This window comes from Pseudorca crassidens, chromosome 4 (assembly GCF_039906515.1).
Source record: "Pseudorca crassidens isolate mPseCra1 chromosome 4, mPseCra1.hap1, whole genome shotgun sequence".
NCBI lineage: Eukaryota > Metazoa > Chordata > Mammalia > Artiodactyla > Delphinidae > Pseudorca > Pseudorca crassidens.
In genome coordinates this window covers 13,188,587-13,206,706 of record NC_090299.1, presented here as the reverse complement: position 1 = coordinate 13,206,706, position 18,120 = coordinate 13,188,587, and the positions used below count along the sequence as shown (strand labels likewise).

General features: G+C 34.7%; 1 protein-coding gene across 4 annotated transcripts in view; it reads right to left on the bottom strand.

Annotated features, from left to right (window-relative positions):
- The window catches only part of SCLT1 (sodium channel and clathrin linker 1), a 268,727-nt gene that overhangs the window by 131,669 nt on the left and 118,938 nt on the right, over positions 1-18,120 (bottom strand). For all 4 annotated transcript variants that reach the window (XM_067735090.1, XM_067735088.1, XM_067735087.1 and 1 more), the window contains exons 10-11: positions 7,679-7,769; positions 4,748-4,839 (exon numbers count right to left, since the gene is read on the bottom strand). In XM_067735090.1, the coding sequence (XP_067591191.1) occupies positions 4,748-4,839; positions 7,679-7,769 (183 nt within the window). The remainder of the gene's footprint in view (positions 1-4,747; positions 4,840-7,678; positions 7,770-18,120) is intronic.

Below are 18,120 nucleotides of genomic sequence, written 5' to 3'. Positions count from 1 at the left end.
GATGTGGTACATATATATACAATGGAATATTAGTCATAAAAAGGAACAAAACTGGGTCATTTGGAGAGATGTGGATGGACCTAGAGTCTGTCATACAGAGTGAATTAAGTAAGAAAGAGAAAACACAAATATCGTATATTAACTCCTACATGTGGAATCTAGAAAATGGTACAGATGAACCTATTTGCAGGGCAGGAATAGAGACGCAGATGTAGAGAATGGACGTGTGGATATGGTGGGGGGAAGGGGGGGGATGGATGAACTGGGAGATTGGGATTGACATATATACACTACTATGTGTAAAACAGATAACTAGTGGGAACCTGCTGTATGGTGCAGGGAGCTCAGCTTGGTGCTCTGTGGTGACCTAGATGGGTGGGATTGGGGATGGGGTGGGAGGGAGGTCCAAGAGAGAGGGAATATATGTATACATATAGCTAATTCGTATAGCAGAAACTAACACAACATTGTAAAGCAACTATACCCCAATGAGGGAAAAAAAAAGAAACTTCCACCTAAATTACGATTCAGATCTATGTATCTATCTATAACTATCTAGCAAGGCGCTGTCATTTCAAGTTAAGTTGGTGGTGAGAAAACATAACAAAACCCAGGGTACTGAAGGAAAGTTTGCGTATTGAACATTATCACCTGCCAGACTCTTTCTTCAGGTTTTGGAATACACTCAGGCTTGTGCACTTCCATTCCCAGCCCACGTCAAAAGACTGATGGATCCTACTCTGGAGAAATTGGCTCAAGAAAGAGCACCCTCAGATTCTGATATCTGGGGACTGCCCAAGGAAAAAGCCAGCTCACTGCCTAAACATAATATAGTTAGTCTGCCAGACTATAAGCCCAGCTATACATACCTACCTACCTATCTACTTTTTGGTATCTTACTTTTTAAAAAAATTGAGATATAATTGACATACAACATTACAGTCAATCCCCATATCTGTGGTTTCCACATTACAGGATTCAATCAACTAGAATGAAAATATTAAAAAAAAATTTCTGAAAAGTAAAACTTTAATTTGCTGTGCACCGGCAACTATTTACATAGCATTTATATTGTATTAGTAAGTAATCTAGACATGATTTAAAGTATACAGGAGGAGGGGCTTCCCTGGAGGCGCAGTGGTTGAGAGTCCGCCTGCCGATGCAGGGGACACAGGTTCGTGCCCCGGTCTGGGAAGATCCCACATGTCGTGGAGTGGCTGGGCCCGTGAGCCATGGCCGCTGAGTCTGCGTGTCCGGAGCCTGTGCTCCACAATGGGAGAGGCCACAACAGTGAGAGGCCCGCGTACCGCCAAAAAAAAAAAAAAAGTATACAGGAGGATGTGCATAGGTTATATACAAACACTGTATCATTTTATATAAGGGACTCGAACATCCATGGATTTTGGTATCCACAGGGGTCTTGGATCCAAAACCCAGTGGATACTGAGGGAAAACTGTTTATTAGTTTCAGGTGTAAACATAATAATTCAGTATTTGCATATATTTTGAAATAATCACCACAATAAGTCAAGTTGATATCACCACATATATACAATTACAATATTTTTTCTTGTGATGAGAACTTTTAAGATCTATTCTCTTAGCAACTTTCAAATATATAATACTGTATTATTAACTATAGTCACCATGCTGTATATTACATCCCCGTGATTCATTTCTTTTTTAACTGGAAGTGTGCACCTTTTGACCACCTTCATCTATTTCACCCACCCCTCCCCACTCCCTGCCTCTGGCAACCATCAATCTGTTCTCTGTATCTGTGAATTTGATTTTTAAAAACATGGAACGTTTCATGGATTTGAGTGTGGGTCATGCTAATTTTCTTTGTATATTCCAGTTTTTAGTATATGTGCTGGTGAAACAGGCACTTTGGTGTCTTATTTTTAAATATCAATGGATAGAAAGGATCATCAAGCCTTTGGAAGGAAGACAGGCACAAAGAACAAAGGAATGTTAGAGAAATCAGAGACAATGCAGATGGCAGAATAAAACCTTAAAAATATTTTAATATATTTTACTAAGAGATGATATAATATTTATACTAAGATACTATAGAAAAAGAAACATTCGGAGGATAAGAAATGGCTCTTTAAAAAATTTATGATAGCTAAAATAAAATATTCAACAAATGGTTAGTTAGAAGAAAATTTAAAGGAACCCCCAAGAAAGGAGAAAATAAATGAAGAAATGGAAAATGGGAGAGAAAAAACAGGAAAATTAGGGAATCAATCCATTAGATCCAATATCCAGCTAATATTATGTTAAAAGAAAAAATGAAAAAACAGAGAAAAAAATTATTCAACAGAAAATCCCGAAAATATTGCCAGAAGTGAAGAACATGAATTTCTATATTGAAATGTCCCCAGTAAAATGAGTGAAGACGAATTCTTACTAAATGTGCACATCTGCAATTGTAGAATATTAACTGTGGAGGTCGTGGGTGGATGATCCCGCAAGTCTCTGGGACGGGGTCCACGGGGGTGGGGTAACAGGTCAAACACACAAAGCAGGAATTTCGAATGACACAGGAATTTTTTTTTCTGCAGCTGGAAGCTAGATAATATGAGGAAAATGTCAACATTTTAAGGAAAAATGATTTAAAACCTAGGATTTCCAACCTAGGATTCATTACTCACCCAAACTATCACCTTTAAAGGTAGAATAAAGATATTTCTAAACAATGTCTAAAAAAATGTACCTTCCATGTGTACTCAGGAAGCTGAGGGAGAATGGTATCCCTTAAAATGGGAGCGGGGGAGGTGGAGACAACAAATCACAAGGAAAGAACAATGGTTCGAATTCTTAGTCTTATTGGCATATTCTTACTTTGAAAGAAACACCAAATTACAAAAATATGAAGAGGTAGTTTAAAGCAATTCTATTCATTTCACTCCGACCTTATTCAACAGAGAATATACAAATCAGCAGTCTTTCCCAGAGAACTGGCGTTCCCTGGAGATAATTCCCAGTACCCGTGAATCATCTAAAAAGCAGGGAGGCAGAGGCCTTTTTTTGGAAGATGGGAGAAAATGATTTATGCTTCCTAGGTGTTTGTAGCATTTGAAAGGATCACAAATAATAATTTTATAAATAATAAATATAATTTTAATAACTCAAATAGTAAGTATTTACGGAGGCCAAAGTGTCTTTGAGTTTATGCAACAAAGATGACCATTAAAAACATAGTTTTTCCATAGCTGGTAGTTCCATTAAACAGGATATATTCACACTTAAAACACTGGCTGAACATTGCTTATAGACACATATCAACTACACTAATAGTTCTGCTTTCTCTTATATAAAAATACAAGAGTTTTTTTAACTTTAAAATATAACTTTTTTTTAATCATAATAGAAACAACATTAATTTAATAGCTCCAAAAGACAGCCAACGTAAAAATTTTCTTCTCAAAGGCAGCTAGCTGAATACTGAACTTTAAAAAATATCCTTAGATTTTCTTACGTATGCAGTAATCTCTTTTTAGGAAGCTTTCAGTTAGGTTATAACTTTATATTAAAAGCAGAAGAAAAAACAACAAAAATCTCAGAGTCTTCAGTACTAAAAAGACAACTTAAAGCATCTATGAACAACTTGATTCCTTATGAAATACTATCAGAATCAAAGGAACTGAAATTTACATATTCAGATTTCACTACTTCAAGTCTCTAGCATTTATTTTCATAGCACATAATGCTACTAAAATAACAAATGAAAAACCTACAACCACAGACTTTTCTCTAAGGTTAACAAAAAAGTTCAAGAAAGCAGTCAAATATCATTCAACTGTTGAAAAGTTTAGAAAAATGCAAAACAAAACCCCAAAAACCCTAGCACTTAAAAATTAGAACATCTTCCATCAGAATCTCAAGTTAGCAGTTAAAATCAATTAGTTCTGAACCCACTATGAGCAAAGAAATTAGTTTTATTAGCATTTTTGAGAACAAGAAACAGAAGCTCAAAGACACTAATTTTTTTCTGAACGAACAGTATTAGCCATGGATCTGTGACTAGAACTGAGATCTCAATTTTTGATGTCCTCAGATCAGTAGACTATTTCTGAGTGTAACAGATTCCAATCATACAGAGTAGATTTTTCAGCTATAAACCATAATATGATTTTATGTGCTGTAGTCACTGTATCTTTAATAGATTACAAATGACAATTTTCAAGTTCCTTAAGGGAATATCAAACAAGGACTAGAAAACAACAACAAAAGATTCTAGAATGAACATCTGCATTAAGACAGCAATTAAAGACAAAGTTACAGAATATATTTAAAAAGTAGCTCAGACCTTCAAAGGTAACTGAAAATTTTTGTTCCATAAGACTCCAGGAAAAACATCTATAATGATTTCTCAAGTATTTCTCAGTAAGAAATGATTTTTCTATATAATTTTTACCTAACTTCGCTATTTTTTTTTTCTGCTTTAAGATGAAAAGAACATTTCTGATTTTGGGATTAACTAAACTTGACTATTACTGTTTTTGAGAAAAGGCAAAGACAAAAATGATATTTCAATATATGTTCAAAACACATGTTCAATCTTTTGAATATGATTTTTTAATAAACAATGTCCAGCAAACCAGATTTTAAACCTATGATTATAGTTTGTTTAGCATTTATAAAATATATATTCTAGACGATATCATAAATCATAAACAAACTCTAATGTGGAATAACTTTTGAAGCTTATAGACAAAGCTAGATGTATTTAGCAGTTTACCTTGTTTCTGATTGTTTTATACTAGATTGTAATTGCTGTAAGCGCCTATCTGATGCTTCCTCTCTTCCTTGGGCAGACACCATATCCTCCTCCTAGAAAATAAAGAAACTGGATGCTTACTTTAAGTTTGTAAAAATTCAATACATCATTAAACAGCATAAAGAAAACAGTTCACTCTGTAAAGTTATTATATTGCTAGAATTTCATATGTAAGTTTAAAGCAATATCACTTTGGAAACAAACCATAAATATACTAAAAAAGGGGGAGGAGAACCTCACTATCAATTCTGTATTAGTAAAACAATAATCAAAACAGTCACTGCATATGGATTTCTATCAATATTCCAACTATTTCTATAGAGCAAGTCTAAAAAAACAATGCAGGGATTTGTTGCAGATAATTTGCCCTCAGAATATGTTCTCTTAGCTAGGTTATACCGCATTCTGTTATAATCATAGGATATTTCTACTTTAAATAGTGACGCTTTAAAATAAATTAATAGGTTTTATTTGTATCATCTCAAAAAAACCTTGCTACAGTGGATTTATTACCATGAAACATCCTAGGTTTTAGTGCCTTTGTTGTCATATAGTGTATGTGCATACTTTATAAATCCAGTCAAGTCTTTTAAGGTATTGACAAGAGAAAAGAAAATATAAATTATGTACATGTATTATTTCATATTTACAACTCCTGTTGCTCTTAATTTCTTCCTATATCTGAGTTGTCACCTGGTGTCATTTCCTTTCAGTCTAAAGAATTTCCTTCAACAGTGTTTGAAGGACAGCTCTACTAAGTGACAAAATTTCCCAGTTTTTCTTTACCTGAAAATGCCTTTATTTTGCCTTCATTTTTGAAGTACAGTTCCACTGGACATACGATTATTTATCTATCTATCTATCTATCTATCTATCTATCTATCTATCTATCTATCTATCTTTGGCTGCGTTGGATCTTCGTTGCTGCACGCAGGCCTTCTCCAGTTGCAGTGAGCAGGGGCTACTCTTTGTTGCAGTGCACGGGCTTCTCATTGTGGTGGCTTCTCTTGTTGTGAAGCACAGGCTCTAGGCACGTGGGTTTCAGCAGTTGCAGAGCATGGGCTCAGTGGTTGTGGCCCTCAGGCCCTGGAGCACGCAGGCTTCAGCAGTGGTGGCGTGTGGGCTCAGTAGTTGTGGCGCGCGGGCTCCAGGGCGTGGGCTCAGTAGTTGTGGCTCACGGGCTCTAGAGCACAGGCTCAGTAGTTGTGGCACACGGGCTGAGTTGCTCTGCAGCATGTGGGATCTTCCTGGACCAAAGATTGAACCCGTGTCCCCTCCACTGGCAGGCGGGTTCTTGACCACTGCACCACCAGGGAAGTCCCTGGACACAGAATTCTTAATGAGCATTTTTTTCCGTCAGCACTTCAAATATATTGCTTCAGTGTTTTCTGCTTCCACAATTTTTTGATGAGAGGTCAGCCTTTATTCTTATCTCTGTTCCCTGTTCATATCGTTTTTCTGTTGCTGCTTTCAAGTTTTCTCTTTATAATTGGCTGTCAGTGTTGTCATGATGTGTTTAAAGTGATTTTCTTTGTGTTTATTGTACTAAGGGTTCACTGAGTTTCTTGGATTTGCTAATGTTTTCCACCAAATTTTGGAAGTTTTCAGTCATTATTTCTTTAAACATCTTTTCTGCCCCCTACTTCTGCAATTCCAATTACACGTCGATTGGCTTGCTTCATATTGTCCCACAGATCTCTGAGGTCCTGTTCATTTTTCTTTCATCTTTTAAACTCTATTCTTTGAACAGGAAAATTTCTATTGATCTGTTTTAAAGTTCACTGATTATTTCTTCTGCTCATTCCAATTAATTTTTGAGCCCATCTAATGAAATTTTTATTTGGGTTGCTGTACTTTTAAACTCTAGAATTTCTATTTTTAAAATTATTTTCTAGTTCTCAATTAAACATTCTCTATCCATTCCTTCACTAAAATCTTATTTTACTCTAATTTAAAAATAGATTTTCTTTAATTCCATGAACATGTTTATAATAGCATATTTGAAGCCTTTCTTTGCCCGCTAAATCCAACAGCTAAATCCAAACTCAATGAAAATGAGTTTCTATCAACTTCTTCTTCCTCCCCCTCCCCCACCAATCATACTTTAGTGTCTAGTAAGTTTTGATTGAAAACTGGATAATAAAGATAACGAATCACAGTTTCTCTGGATTCTGTTTTTTCGAAGCTTATTAGCTTTTTTTGTTCAGTTAGGCAATTATCTTACCTAGACTCAAACTCTGAAGTGTGTCCCCTACAGTGTACAGCAGCTGGCATCTGTGATGAGTTCTTATTTCTTTCACTGTTGCTCTTCTAACTAGGCTCCCAGGGAACTCACTGTGCCTGCATAATTTGAGGATCCGTCAAGATTTGGGCAGAGGTAGGGCTCATCCTCTTTGTGGCTTTGTTGCTCTTACAGATTCCCCTGTAATTTCCAGCTTTAATAATTAGATCCATCTAAATCTAAAGCCTGACCTTTCCTTGACACCTTCTTGAAACTTCCCCATTACATGTAAAAAGAACCAGTCTTTTATGCCAATAACACAAAATGTAGTATTAAACAAAACGTAGTACTAAATACTCCTTTTCCATCTACATATAACCAACTAACTAAAACTTGATCTTACATTAACATGCATTTCAGTAATGATGTGTTTAGGGATGATTATGATATTGTGATGTTTATTGACTTAGGGTATAGTGAATAGAAATAAAGTTATTTTCAATGTTACAATTTAGCTTCCTAATTTCATATTTCATATTTTGAGGACAATAAAATGATTAATTTTCCAGCAATCCTCTTTAACACCTAATCCAAAACAGATCAACAATAAAATACATAGAAAACAAAGCTACAGACATCTGCATCCAGTTGTCTTAGAAAAAGGAAGATACCTTCTTTTGCATCTGTCCTTGAAGATCTTCCGTCACTTTAGTTAACTCTTCCACTTTTGCTGCTGCAACTCTCAGATCTAACTTGGCTTGCCTAAAGTACAAAGTAAATCAACAAACACTGTTTTCATAGACCATACAAATTTTTTAAATTAGAAATCTAAATTTAGTAAAATCAGTACCAACCACGATACACCTAAAAATGAATGTAAGGGATAAATACTGAAAGATCCCTTTATGTCGAAGAGTGTGAAGAAGAAAAAATATAGCTGCAGGGATGAGTACAAAGTAGGAATCATTAATACTTTATTTGGATAAATTATGCTTTATACTCAAATAATTCAATAGATTTCATGAAGAACTTTATCATCTTGATAAATTACCTAACAAGAATGTCAGTGCATTAAGCAGAATATAGTTATGTCTATAATTTCCTGAACAGAGTTAGTGAAATATCGCTGATTGGCCTTTCTATGAAAATGAACCTAAGTTTCAACACCTTGATCATTCCTTAAACACCAGAAGTATTATATAATCACTTAACATAATGAACTGAAACATTTCCCACAAGATGGTCTAATATTTACTTTCTTCTGAGACTGAAGCTGCAAAGGACAAGTTTTTGAATGTTCTAATACTATCAAATAAGTTTCAATATCTTCTTGACTCCCCATAGAAAAAGATTTTAGAATAAAAAATAAGACTTTCTGAAACAGAAAAAAAGAGTTTTAATATTATACCAATTAAATACTACGTGTAAATACAGAACATGTGGATTATGGGGAAAAAAACATACAGTTTTAGGAAGGAAGGTACTTTAGTGTAGGAACTGCCCATACTTGTTTCCTAATTATATTTTATGTATGTATTATAAATATAAATCATATTAGTGCTGTTGAACCTAAAGAAATTATTTGATGCAAAACTCACAGCAAATGTTACTTCACTACTTTTGACTCTAACAATATTTATAATTCCATAATTGGTTAGCATAAAAACAACAGGAAATAAAAATCTAATAGCTAAAATGTATCAGGTAGTTATTAGGTTCCAGGAACTGTCCTAAATGCTTTGTAGACATCGTTTCACTTAACACAATACCTGTAAATAAGTACTATTATTATATCAAACTGAAGTCAAGAGAGTGAGGGTGACAGGTTTGCCAACTTGCCCAAGGATTCACAAACAAGAATGAAATTGGTATTTAAACCAAATCCTCTATGATATACTGTCTACCAGAAAAAGTGATACCAATAATATTTCATAAGATTAAGCACTTAAGAATATGCTTTGCTTTAAATGAATCCAATTTATAAAAATCTGAGTTTATTAGACATACATTTTTTCTACTTGCAAAATGATTCACCAAATGACAAAACAAAAACAAAAACAACTCCAAAACCACCTTACACGAATGCATGTAAAATCTAAGCTTAGAGACAATTTCAGGAGTGCATCTACTACATGAATCAATCAACAAATCTACCAGTTATAAAATTCCATATATCCTAAAAAGAAAAACTTAAGGAGTAAGATTTTATATAGTAATGACAAAACTGAGCAACTTCTGAATAAGCATAGCACCCACTCTGACTTGGCTTTCTTCCCTTGAGAAAGAGGATAATAATGCTTATTCTACTTATGTCATGGGGTTGCTGAAAACCTCAAAATAGATAATGTACATTAAAGCGCACTGTTAAGTGTAAACAAATGTAAGATCAGAGCATGATTAAAGAAAAAAATTGTTAGAGCCACAGTGGGACTGAGGTGCAATATGGGAGAATCCTAGCGTCAGGAACCCAGTTCTGTCACTAACCAGTGATATAGCTTAATGCAATTCACTTGACCACAAGACTGTCTCAGTGGTCTCATCTCAAACAACAGGGAAGTGGAGAAGATAATCTGCCCAAACAAAAACTCTATAGTAGATGGTTTTCTGATTTCTATCTAATCTGCCTAACGATTCTACTTCTAAATTGTCCCTCAGTTGTGTAATCCATTTCCACTTCCATGGCCCAACCACTGGCCTCATCATTATTTCCCAGGATTATTCCAATAGATTCCAAACTGATCTCTTTACTGCTGGTATCCTCTTTAATTCATCCTCTATAATGCATCCTATCTGCAAAAAAAAAAAAAAAAAAAAAAGTTATCTGATGATAAAAAAATTCTGTTTTTAAAAAAAATTTATTTATTTTTTGGCTGCGATGGGACTTCACTGCTACACGCGGGCTTTCTCTAGTTGCAGTGAATGGAGGCTACTCTTCATTGCAGTGCACGGGCTTCTCATTGCGGTGGCTTCTCTTGTTGCGGAGCATGGGCTCTAGGCGCGCGGGCTCCGTAGTTGTGGCTCACGGGCTCTAGAGTGCAGGCTGAGCAGCTGTAGCTCATGGGCTTAGTTGCTCCATAGCATGTGGGATCTTCTTGGACAAGGGCTCAAACCTGTGTCCCCTGCATTGGAAGGTGGATTCTTAACCACTGTGCCACCAGGGAAGCCCACTGATGATAAAATTCTTGTTTATTAATGATTTCTGGATTCCCACTTCTTTGGGAATATAATCAACACTCCTCAGTGTGGCATATAGTTAGTCATCATCTGGCTTCAAAGAGTCTCATCTCTTGCTAATTCCCCTCATGTAATTTATATTCCTGGTATAACAGACTACTAACTCCCTGTTTCTGAAACACAGCCTTGCCTATTTTTTTCACATGTTTGACTTGACCAGCCTTCTTCTGCTTTTTCTGATAAATTCCTCAACAATCTTAAAGACTAACCTCAAAAATCTCATTTGAAGTCTTCTCTAACTTCTCTTAGGCAAAAGACCTTATAATACCAGCCCCCATGATTCATAATACTTTATACATTTTTAACAGATACTCCTCTCATGGAACTGTGAGTTTATGAAAAATAATATGGAATGTAAGATCATTAAAGGCAAGGATCACATTTTATTAAATTTTAAATCCTCAGGGATAGCACAGTACCTGGCATATAGTAGACAAGTAAATACATCATAAGTGAATGAAAGAAAGCACAAGAGGAAAAGAGAGAGACAGAAGAGTCATGGGTATAACTATGTCTTCACACTTTACTTAGATCTTACATATCCAATTTTTTATTCATGTGCGGAAATCCTAAAATAATAATTTTGTGAACAATTCTTCAAAATATATCTTGTTTGAAACAGAATCTTTCATTTGAAACAGAATCTCTCTCCTACATAAGAAATAAGAAATTCAGGCACTGGTCTTAAGACTTGTTTTTTATAAGTTACTAAAAAGAAAAATATTCTGAAAGCACTTAAGTTATTATATTACATTCCCTAAAACACACAAAGAACTATGTTTTGGGGGAAAATAAGCAGTAGTTTTATATATACTTATTTATTCCTACATTGTTCCACAAGATAGAAAAGAAATAAATAGTTCCTTATATCTACTTCTAGCATGAAATACTGAAACATATTCTAGAATAAAAGCTGTATCCTCCTACACCTGGCTCTACCACCACAGAAGGCCATGTGAACTGAGCCAATCACTTAACTTCTCTAAGGCTCAGAATTGCAGCCATAAACTGGAGATAAAAACAATTTTCCTGTACAGCTCACAGAATTATCATAAAGTTCAAATAAGCTAATGCATATTACATTACTTTATAAACTTTATCATAGTTTTCACAAATGTAAGCTATCATCATAATCTTGCTTCTTTTTAGATTTTGAGTTGTCAGGAATGGTGTGGTATTGCATAAATTTACAGCTGGATTGAGAAAGCTTGGGGGATGCCTGAATATCTGGCCTTGACTCTGGGCCAAAAAATGAAAAGTGAGATTTATGGTGTGCTGCTTAGAGTCTGAATCTTCTCTGGTAATGCTCACACAGGATCTGCTTACTGATGGCTTTCACCTGGTATAACTGGTTAGACAGCCAGGCTGGACTATGTGAACAGAGGGGCAAAAAACCTTCTCTAAGCTTTCCTGAAGCCAAGATTCATTGTACACATCTTGGTGGTTCAACCAGGAGACAAAGAATGTCTTTGTATGCAGAAAGACCATAGAGTACTTGTGTCTGGATGTCCTCCTATGCTTCCCTATGCTCTTTTTCTTACTGCACAACATACTTTGCCTGTAAATAGAAGCCTTATGGGAGTATGCTCTGTGGAGTCTTGTGAGTCATTTCAAATATTCAAACTTGTAAAATTTTTAAAGTTGTCAACAAAAATAATTCTCATTTTATTTTATGAAGGAACTTTAATAACTATATATTTATACTATCTTACGTGGAAATGTTTTAGACATATGTGTGCTTATGTATATACTGTTATAAAGGTCAAAACCTGTTTTCATTAAAAAAATTTGATAGATAGCCTCATACACCAGAGAGCAGACAGCAGAAGCAAGAAGAACTACAATTCTGCAGCCTGTGGAAGGAAAACCACATTCACCAAAAGACAGACAAAATGAAAAGGCAGAGGACTATGTACCAGATGAAGGAACAAGATAAAACCCCAGAAAAACAACTAAATGAAGTGGAGATAGGCAACCTTCCTGCAAAAGAATTCAGAATAATGATAGTGAAGATGATCCAGGACCTCAGAAAAAGAATGGAGGCAAAGATCCAGAAGATGCAAGAAATGTTTAACAAAGACCTAGAAGAATTAAAGAACAAGCACTTAAAAGAACTAAAAGACAAACAAACAGAGATGAACAATACAATAACTGAAATGAAATGTATACTAGAAGGAATCAATAGCAGAATAACTGAGGCAGAAGAATGGATAAGTGACCTAGAAGACAGATTGGTGGAATTCACTACCACGGAACAGAATAAAGAAAAAAGAATGAAAAGAAATGAAGACAGCCTAAGAGACCTCTGGGCAACATTAAATGCAACAACATTCGCATTATAGGGGTCCCAGAAGGAGAAGAGAGAGAGAAAGGACCTGAGAAAATATTTGAACAGATTATAGTTGAAAACTTCCCTAACATGGGAAAGGAAACAGTCACCCAAGCCCAGGAAGCACAGAGAATCCCAGGCAATATAAACCCAAACAGAAACACGCTGAGACACACAGTAATCAAACTGACAAAAATTAAAGACAAAGAAAAATTACTGAAAGCAACAATGGAAAAATGACAAATAACATACAAGGGAACTCAGCAGAAACTCTACAAGCCAGAAGGGAGTGACACAATATATTTAAAGTGATGAAAGGGAAGAACCTACAACCAAGATTACTCTACCTGGCAAGGATCTCTTTCAGATTTGATGGAGAAATCAAAAGCTTTACAGAGAAGCAAAGGCTTAAGAGAATTCAGCCACACCAAACCAGCTCTATAACAAATGCTAAAGGAAATTCTCTAAGTGGGAAACACAAGAGAAGAAAACACCGTACAAAAACAAACCCATAACAGTTAAGAAAATGGTAATAGGAACATACATATTGAAAATTACCTTAAACATGAATGGATTAAATGCTCCAACCAAAAGACACAGGCTTGCTGAATGGATACGAAAACAAGACCCATATATATGCTGTCTACAAAAGACCGACTTCAGACCTAGGGACACATACAGACTGAAAGTTAGGGGATGGAAAAAGATATTCCATGCTAATGGAAATCAAAAGAAAGCTGGAGTAGCAATACTCATCTCAGATAAAATAGACTTTAAAATAAAGAATGTTACAAGAGACAAGGAAGGACACTACATAATGATCAGAGGATCAAGTCAAGAAGAAGATATAACAATTATAAATATATATGCACCCAACATAGGAGCACCTCAATATATAAGGCCACTGCTAACAGCTATAAAAAAGGAAATTGACAGTAACACAATAGAAGTGGGGGACTTCAACACCTCACTTACACCAGTGGACAGATCATCCAGACAGAAAATTAATTAGGGACACAAGCTTTAAATGACATAATAGAGCAGATAGATTTAATTGACATCTATATGACATTCCATCCAGAAACAGATTACACTTTCTTCTCAACTGCACACGGAACATTCTCCAGGATAGATTACATCCTGGGTCACAAATCAAGCCTCAGTAAATTTAAGAAAACTGAAATCATATCAAGCATCTTTTGTGACCACAACGCTATGAAATTAGAATTACAGGGAAAAAAAGTAAAAAACACAAACACATTGAGGCTAAACAATACATTACTGAATAACCAAGAGATCACTGAAGAAATCAAAGAGGAAATCAAAAAATACCTAGACACAAATAACAAAGAAAACACGACCATCAAAACCTATGGGATACAGCAAAAGGAGTTCTAAAAGGAAAGTTTATAGCAATATAATCCTACCTCAAGAAACAAGAAAAGTCTCAAATAAACAACCTAACCTTATACCTAAAGGAACTAGAGAAAGAAGAACAAACAAAACCCAAAGTTAGTAGATGGAAAGAAATCATTAAGATCAGAGCAGAAATAAATGAAATAGAAATAAAGTAAACAATAGCGAAGATCAATAAAACTAAAAGCTGTTTTTTTGAGAAGATATACAAAATGGATAAACGTTTAGTTAGACTCATCAAGAAAAAGAGAGAGAGGACTCAAATCAATAAAATTAGAAATGAAAAGGAGAAGTTACAGTGGACACCACAGAAAACAGAGCATCATAAGAGACTACTACAAGCAACTCTATGCCAATAAAATGGACAACCTGGAAGAAATGGACAAATTCTTAGCAAGGTATCATCTTCCAAGACTGAACCAGGAGGAAATAGAAAATATGAACAGACTAATCACTAGTAATGAAATTGAAACTGTGATTAAAAATCTTCCAACAAACAAAAGTCCAGGACCACATGGCTTCACAGGTGAATTCTATCAAACATTAAGAGAAGAGCTAACACTTATCCTCCTCAAACTCTTCCGAAAAATTATAGACGAAAGAACACTTCCAAAGTCATTCTGAGGCCACCATCACCCTGATACCAAAACCAGACAGAGATATTACAAAAAAGAAAATTACAGACCAAAAACACTGATGAATATAGATGCAAAAATACTCAACAAAACACTAGCAAACAGAATCTAACAACACATTAAAAGGATCATACACCATGATCAAGTGGGATTTATCCCAGGGATGCAAGGATTCTTCAATATATACAAATCAATCAATGTGATACACCATATTAACAAATTGAAGGATAAAAACCATATGATCATCTCAATAGATGCAGAAAAAGCTTTTGACAAAATTCAACACCCATTTATGATAAAAACTCTCCAGAAAGTGGGCATAGAGGGAAACTACCTCACCATAATAAAGGCCATATACGACAAATCCACAGCAAGCATCATTCTCAATGGTGAAAAACTGAAAGCATTTCCTCTAAGATCAGGAAAAAGACAAGGATGTCCACTCTCACTGCTATTATTCAACATAGTTTTGGAAGTCCTAGCAATCAGAAAAGAAAAAGAAATAAAAGGAATACAAATTGGAAAAAAAGAAGTAAAACTGTCACTCTTTGCAGACGACATGATACGATACAGACAGAATCCTAAAGATGGCACCAGGAAACTACTAGAGCTAATCAATGAATTCCGTAAAGTTGCAGGATACAAAATTAATGCACAGAAATCTCTTGCATTCCTATACACTAAAAACGAAAGATCAGCAAGAGAAATTAAGGAAACAATCCTATTCACCATTGTAACAAAAAGAATAAAATACCTAGGAATAAACCTACCTAAGGAGGTAAAAGACCTGTACTCAGAAAACTGTAAGACACTGATGAAAGAAATCAAAGATGACACAAACAGATGGAGAGACATACCATGTTCTTAATTTGGAAGAAGCAACATTGTGAAAATGACTATACTACCCAAGGCAATCTACAGATTCAACACAATCGCTATCAAATTACAAGTAGCAGTTTTTTACAGAACTAGAACAAAATATCTTAAAATTTGTATGGAGACACAAAAGATCCCAAATAGCCAAAGCAGTCTTGAGGGAAAAAAACAGAGCTGGAGGAATCAGACTCCCTGACTTCAGACTATACTACAAAGCTACAGTAATCAAGACAATATGGTACTGGCACAAAAACAGAAATATAGATCAATGGAAAAGGACAGAAAGCCCAGAGATAAACCCATGCACCTATGGTCAACTAATGTATGACAAAGGAGGCAAGGATATACAATGGAGAAAAGTCACTCTTTTCAATAGTGGTGCTAGGAAAACTGGACAGCTATATGTAAAAGAATGAAACTAGAACACTCTCTAACATCATAGACAAAAATAAACTCAAAATGGATTAAAGACCTAAATGTAAGACCAGACAATATGAAACTCTTAGAGGAAAACATAGGAAGAACACTCTTTGACATAAATCACAGCAAGCTCTTTTTTGATCCACCTCCTAGAGAAATGGAAATAAAAATAAACAAATGGGACCTAATGAAACTTTAAAGCTTTTGCACAACAAAGGAAACTACAAACAAGACGAAAAGACAACCCTCAGTATGGGAGTAAATATTTGCAAACGAATCAACAGACAAAGCATTAATCTCCAAAACATATAAACAGCTCATGCAGCTCAGTATTAAAAAACAAACAACTCAATCAAAAAATGGGCAAAGACCTAAATAGACATTTCTCCAAAGAAGACATACAGATTGCCAAGAGGCACGTGAAAAGCTTCTCAACAGCACTAATTATTAGAGAAATGCAAATCAAAACTACATTGAGGTTATCACCTCACACCAGTTAGAATGGGCATCATCAGAAAATCTACAAACAGCAAATGCTGGAGAGGGTGTGGAGAAAAGGGAACCCTCTTGCAGTGTTGGTGGGAATGTAAATTGATACAGCCACTAGGGAGAACAGTATGGAGGTTCCTTAAAAAACTAAAAATAGAATTACCATATGACCCAGCAATCCCACCACTGGGCATATACCCAGAGAAAACCATAATTCAAAAGGACACATGCACCCCAATGTTCATTGCAGCACTATTTACAGTACCCAGGTCATGGAAGCAACCTAAATGCCCATCGACAGACAAATGGATAAAGAAGATGTGGTACATATATACAATGGAATATTACTCAGCCATAAAAAGGAACGAAATTGAGTCATCTGTTGAGACGTGGATGGATCTAGAGACTGTCATACAGAGTGAAGTAAGTCAGAAAGAGAAAAACAAATATCATCTATTAACATATATATGTGGAATCTAGAAAAATGGTACAGATGAACCAGTTTGCAAGGCAGAAATAGAGACACAGATGTAGAGAAAATGTATTGGACACCAAGAGGGGAAAGTGGCCAGGGAGGGGTGGTGGTGCTGGGATGAATTGGGAGATTGGGATTGACATATATACACTAATATGTATAAAGTAGATGACTAATAAGAACCTGCTGTTTAAAAAATAAAATTAAATTTTAAAAACTTGATAAATAATAAGAATACTTATATTCCTACAAAGGAATATTTTAAAAAACACATTTTTCATTTCCAGGTATGCTTCCATGTCAAAGAATTTAAAATTTCTAAGATTTTTCTTTAACGTAATTTTCATTACTTATATTAAAGAGATTTGATCTTTAAAAAGCAAAGATTTGCTCTGTTAAGCAAAGTATAACCAGATATAACATAAAACAGAGGATATAATTAAATGTAGTTTATATAATATATATTTAAATTATAGCATTAACTTGTACAGAAATTAAACTGCTTTAATTATTAATACCATTTTTTTTTGAGATCTGAGTCCATTTTAAGATAAATTTTTGTCTGTTTTTGCAGGCTCATATCAAGAGAACTCTAGAAATGTGTACAATATTTCTTTCATACAATGAAAAGTGATAATATTTTGAGAGAAATAAAACTAGTTTTTATGGATTTGATACATATTCTAAATTTTAAAATTTAAAATAAAAGAAAAATGCATACACTAGCTACTTTAGTAAGTTCTTCTGTAAGTATCCAGTAAAATAAAGCCAATCATTTGTGCTTAAAAAGTTTAGAAAATCTCCAAACAATTTTAGACAAAGTTCTGAATGTTTAAGATCACTTCTGCTTTTAGGAAACTGATAGTAAGTAGGAAAACTGGAAAAAAGTTTATTTTAATTTTTTCTCCTTTCAATTTTTAGTAGCAGTCTAATTAAAATTATTCAAAGGACAGAAGCCTACAAAGAAACTCTTAAAAGCAATAGATACTAATAATCCATGTACTGAGTTTCCAAAACTTTACAACAGAGGCTACTCAGTCGTGAAAGTTCATTTGTGTATAATTCTTACATAATTCAAAATTATATACAATTCAAAGTAATTCAAAATTCTAAGTTCTATGTTGGAACATAATTTTGCATCATACTAGCAGTAGTTCTCTATTCTTTCTTTGTATGAAAGCAAGCTTTGTCTCTATCTGAGTCTTATTCATTCAGAATGTCTGGGAATGGTACCTGCTC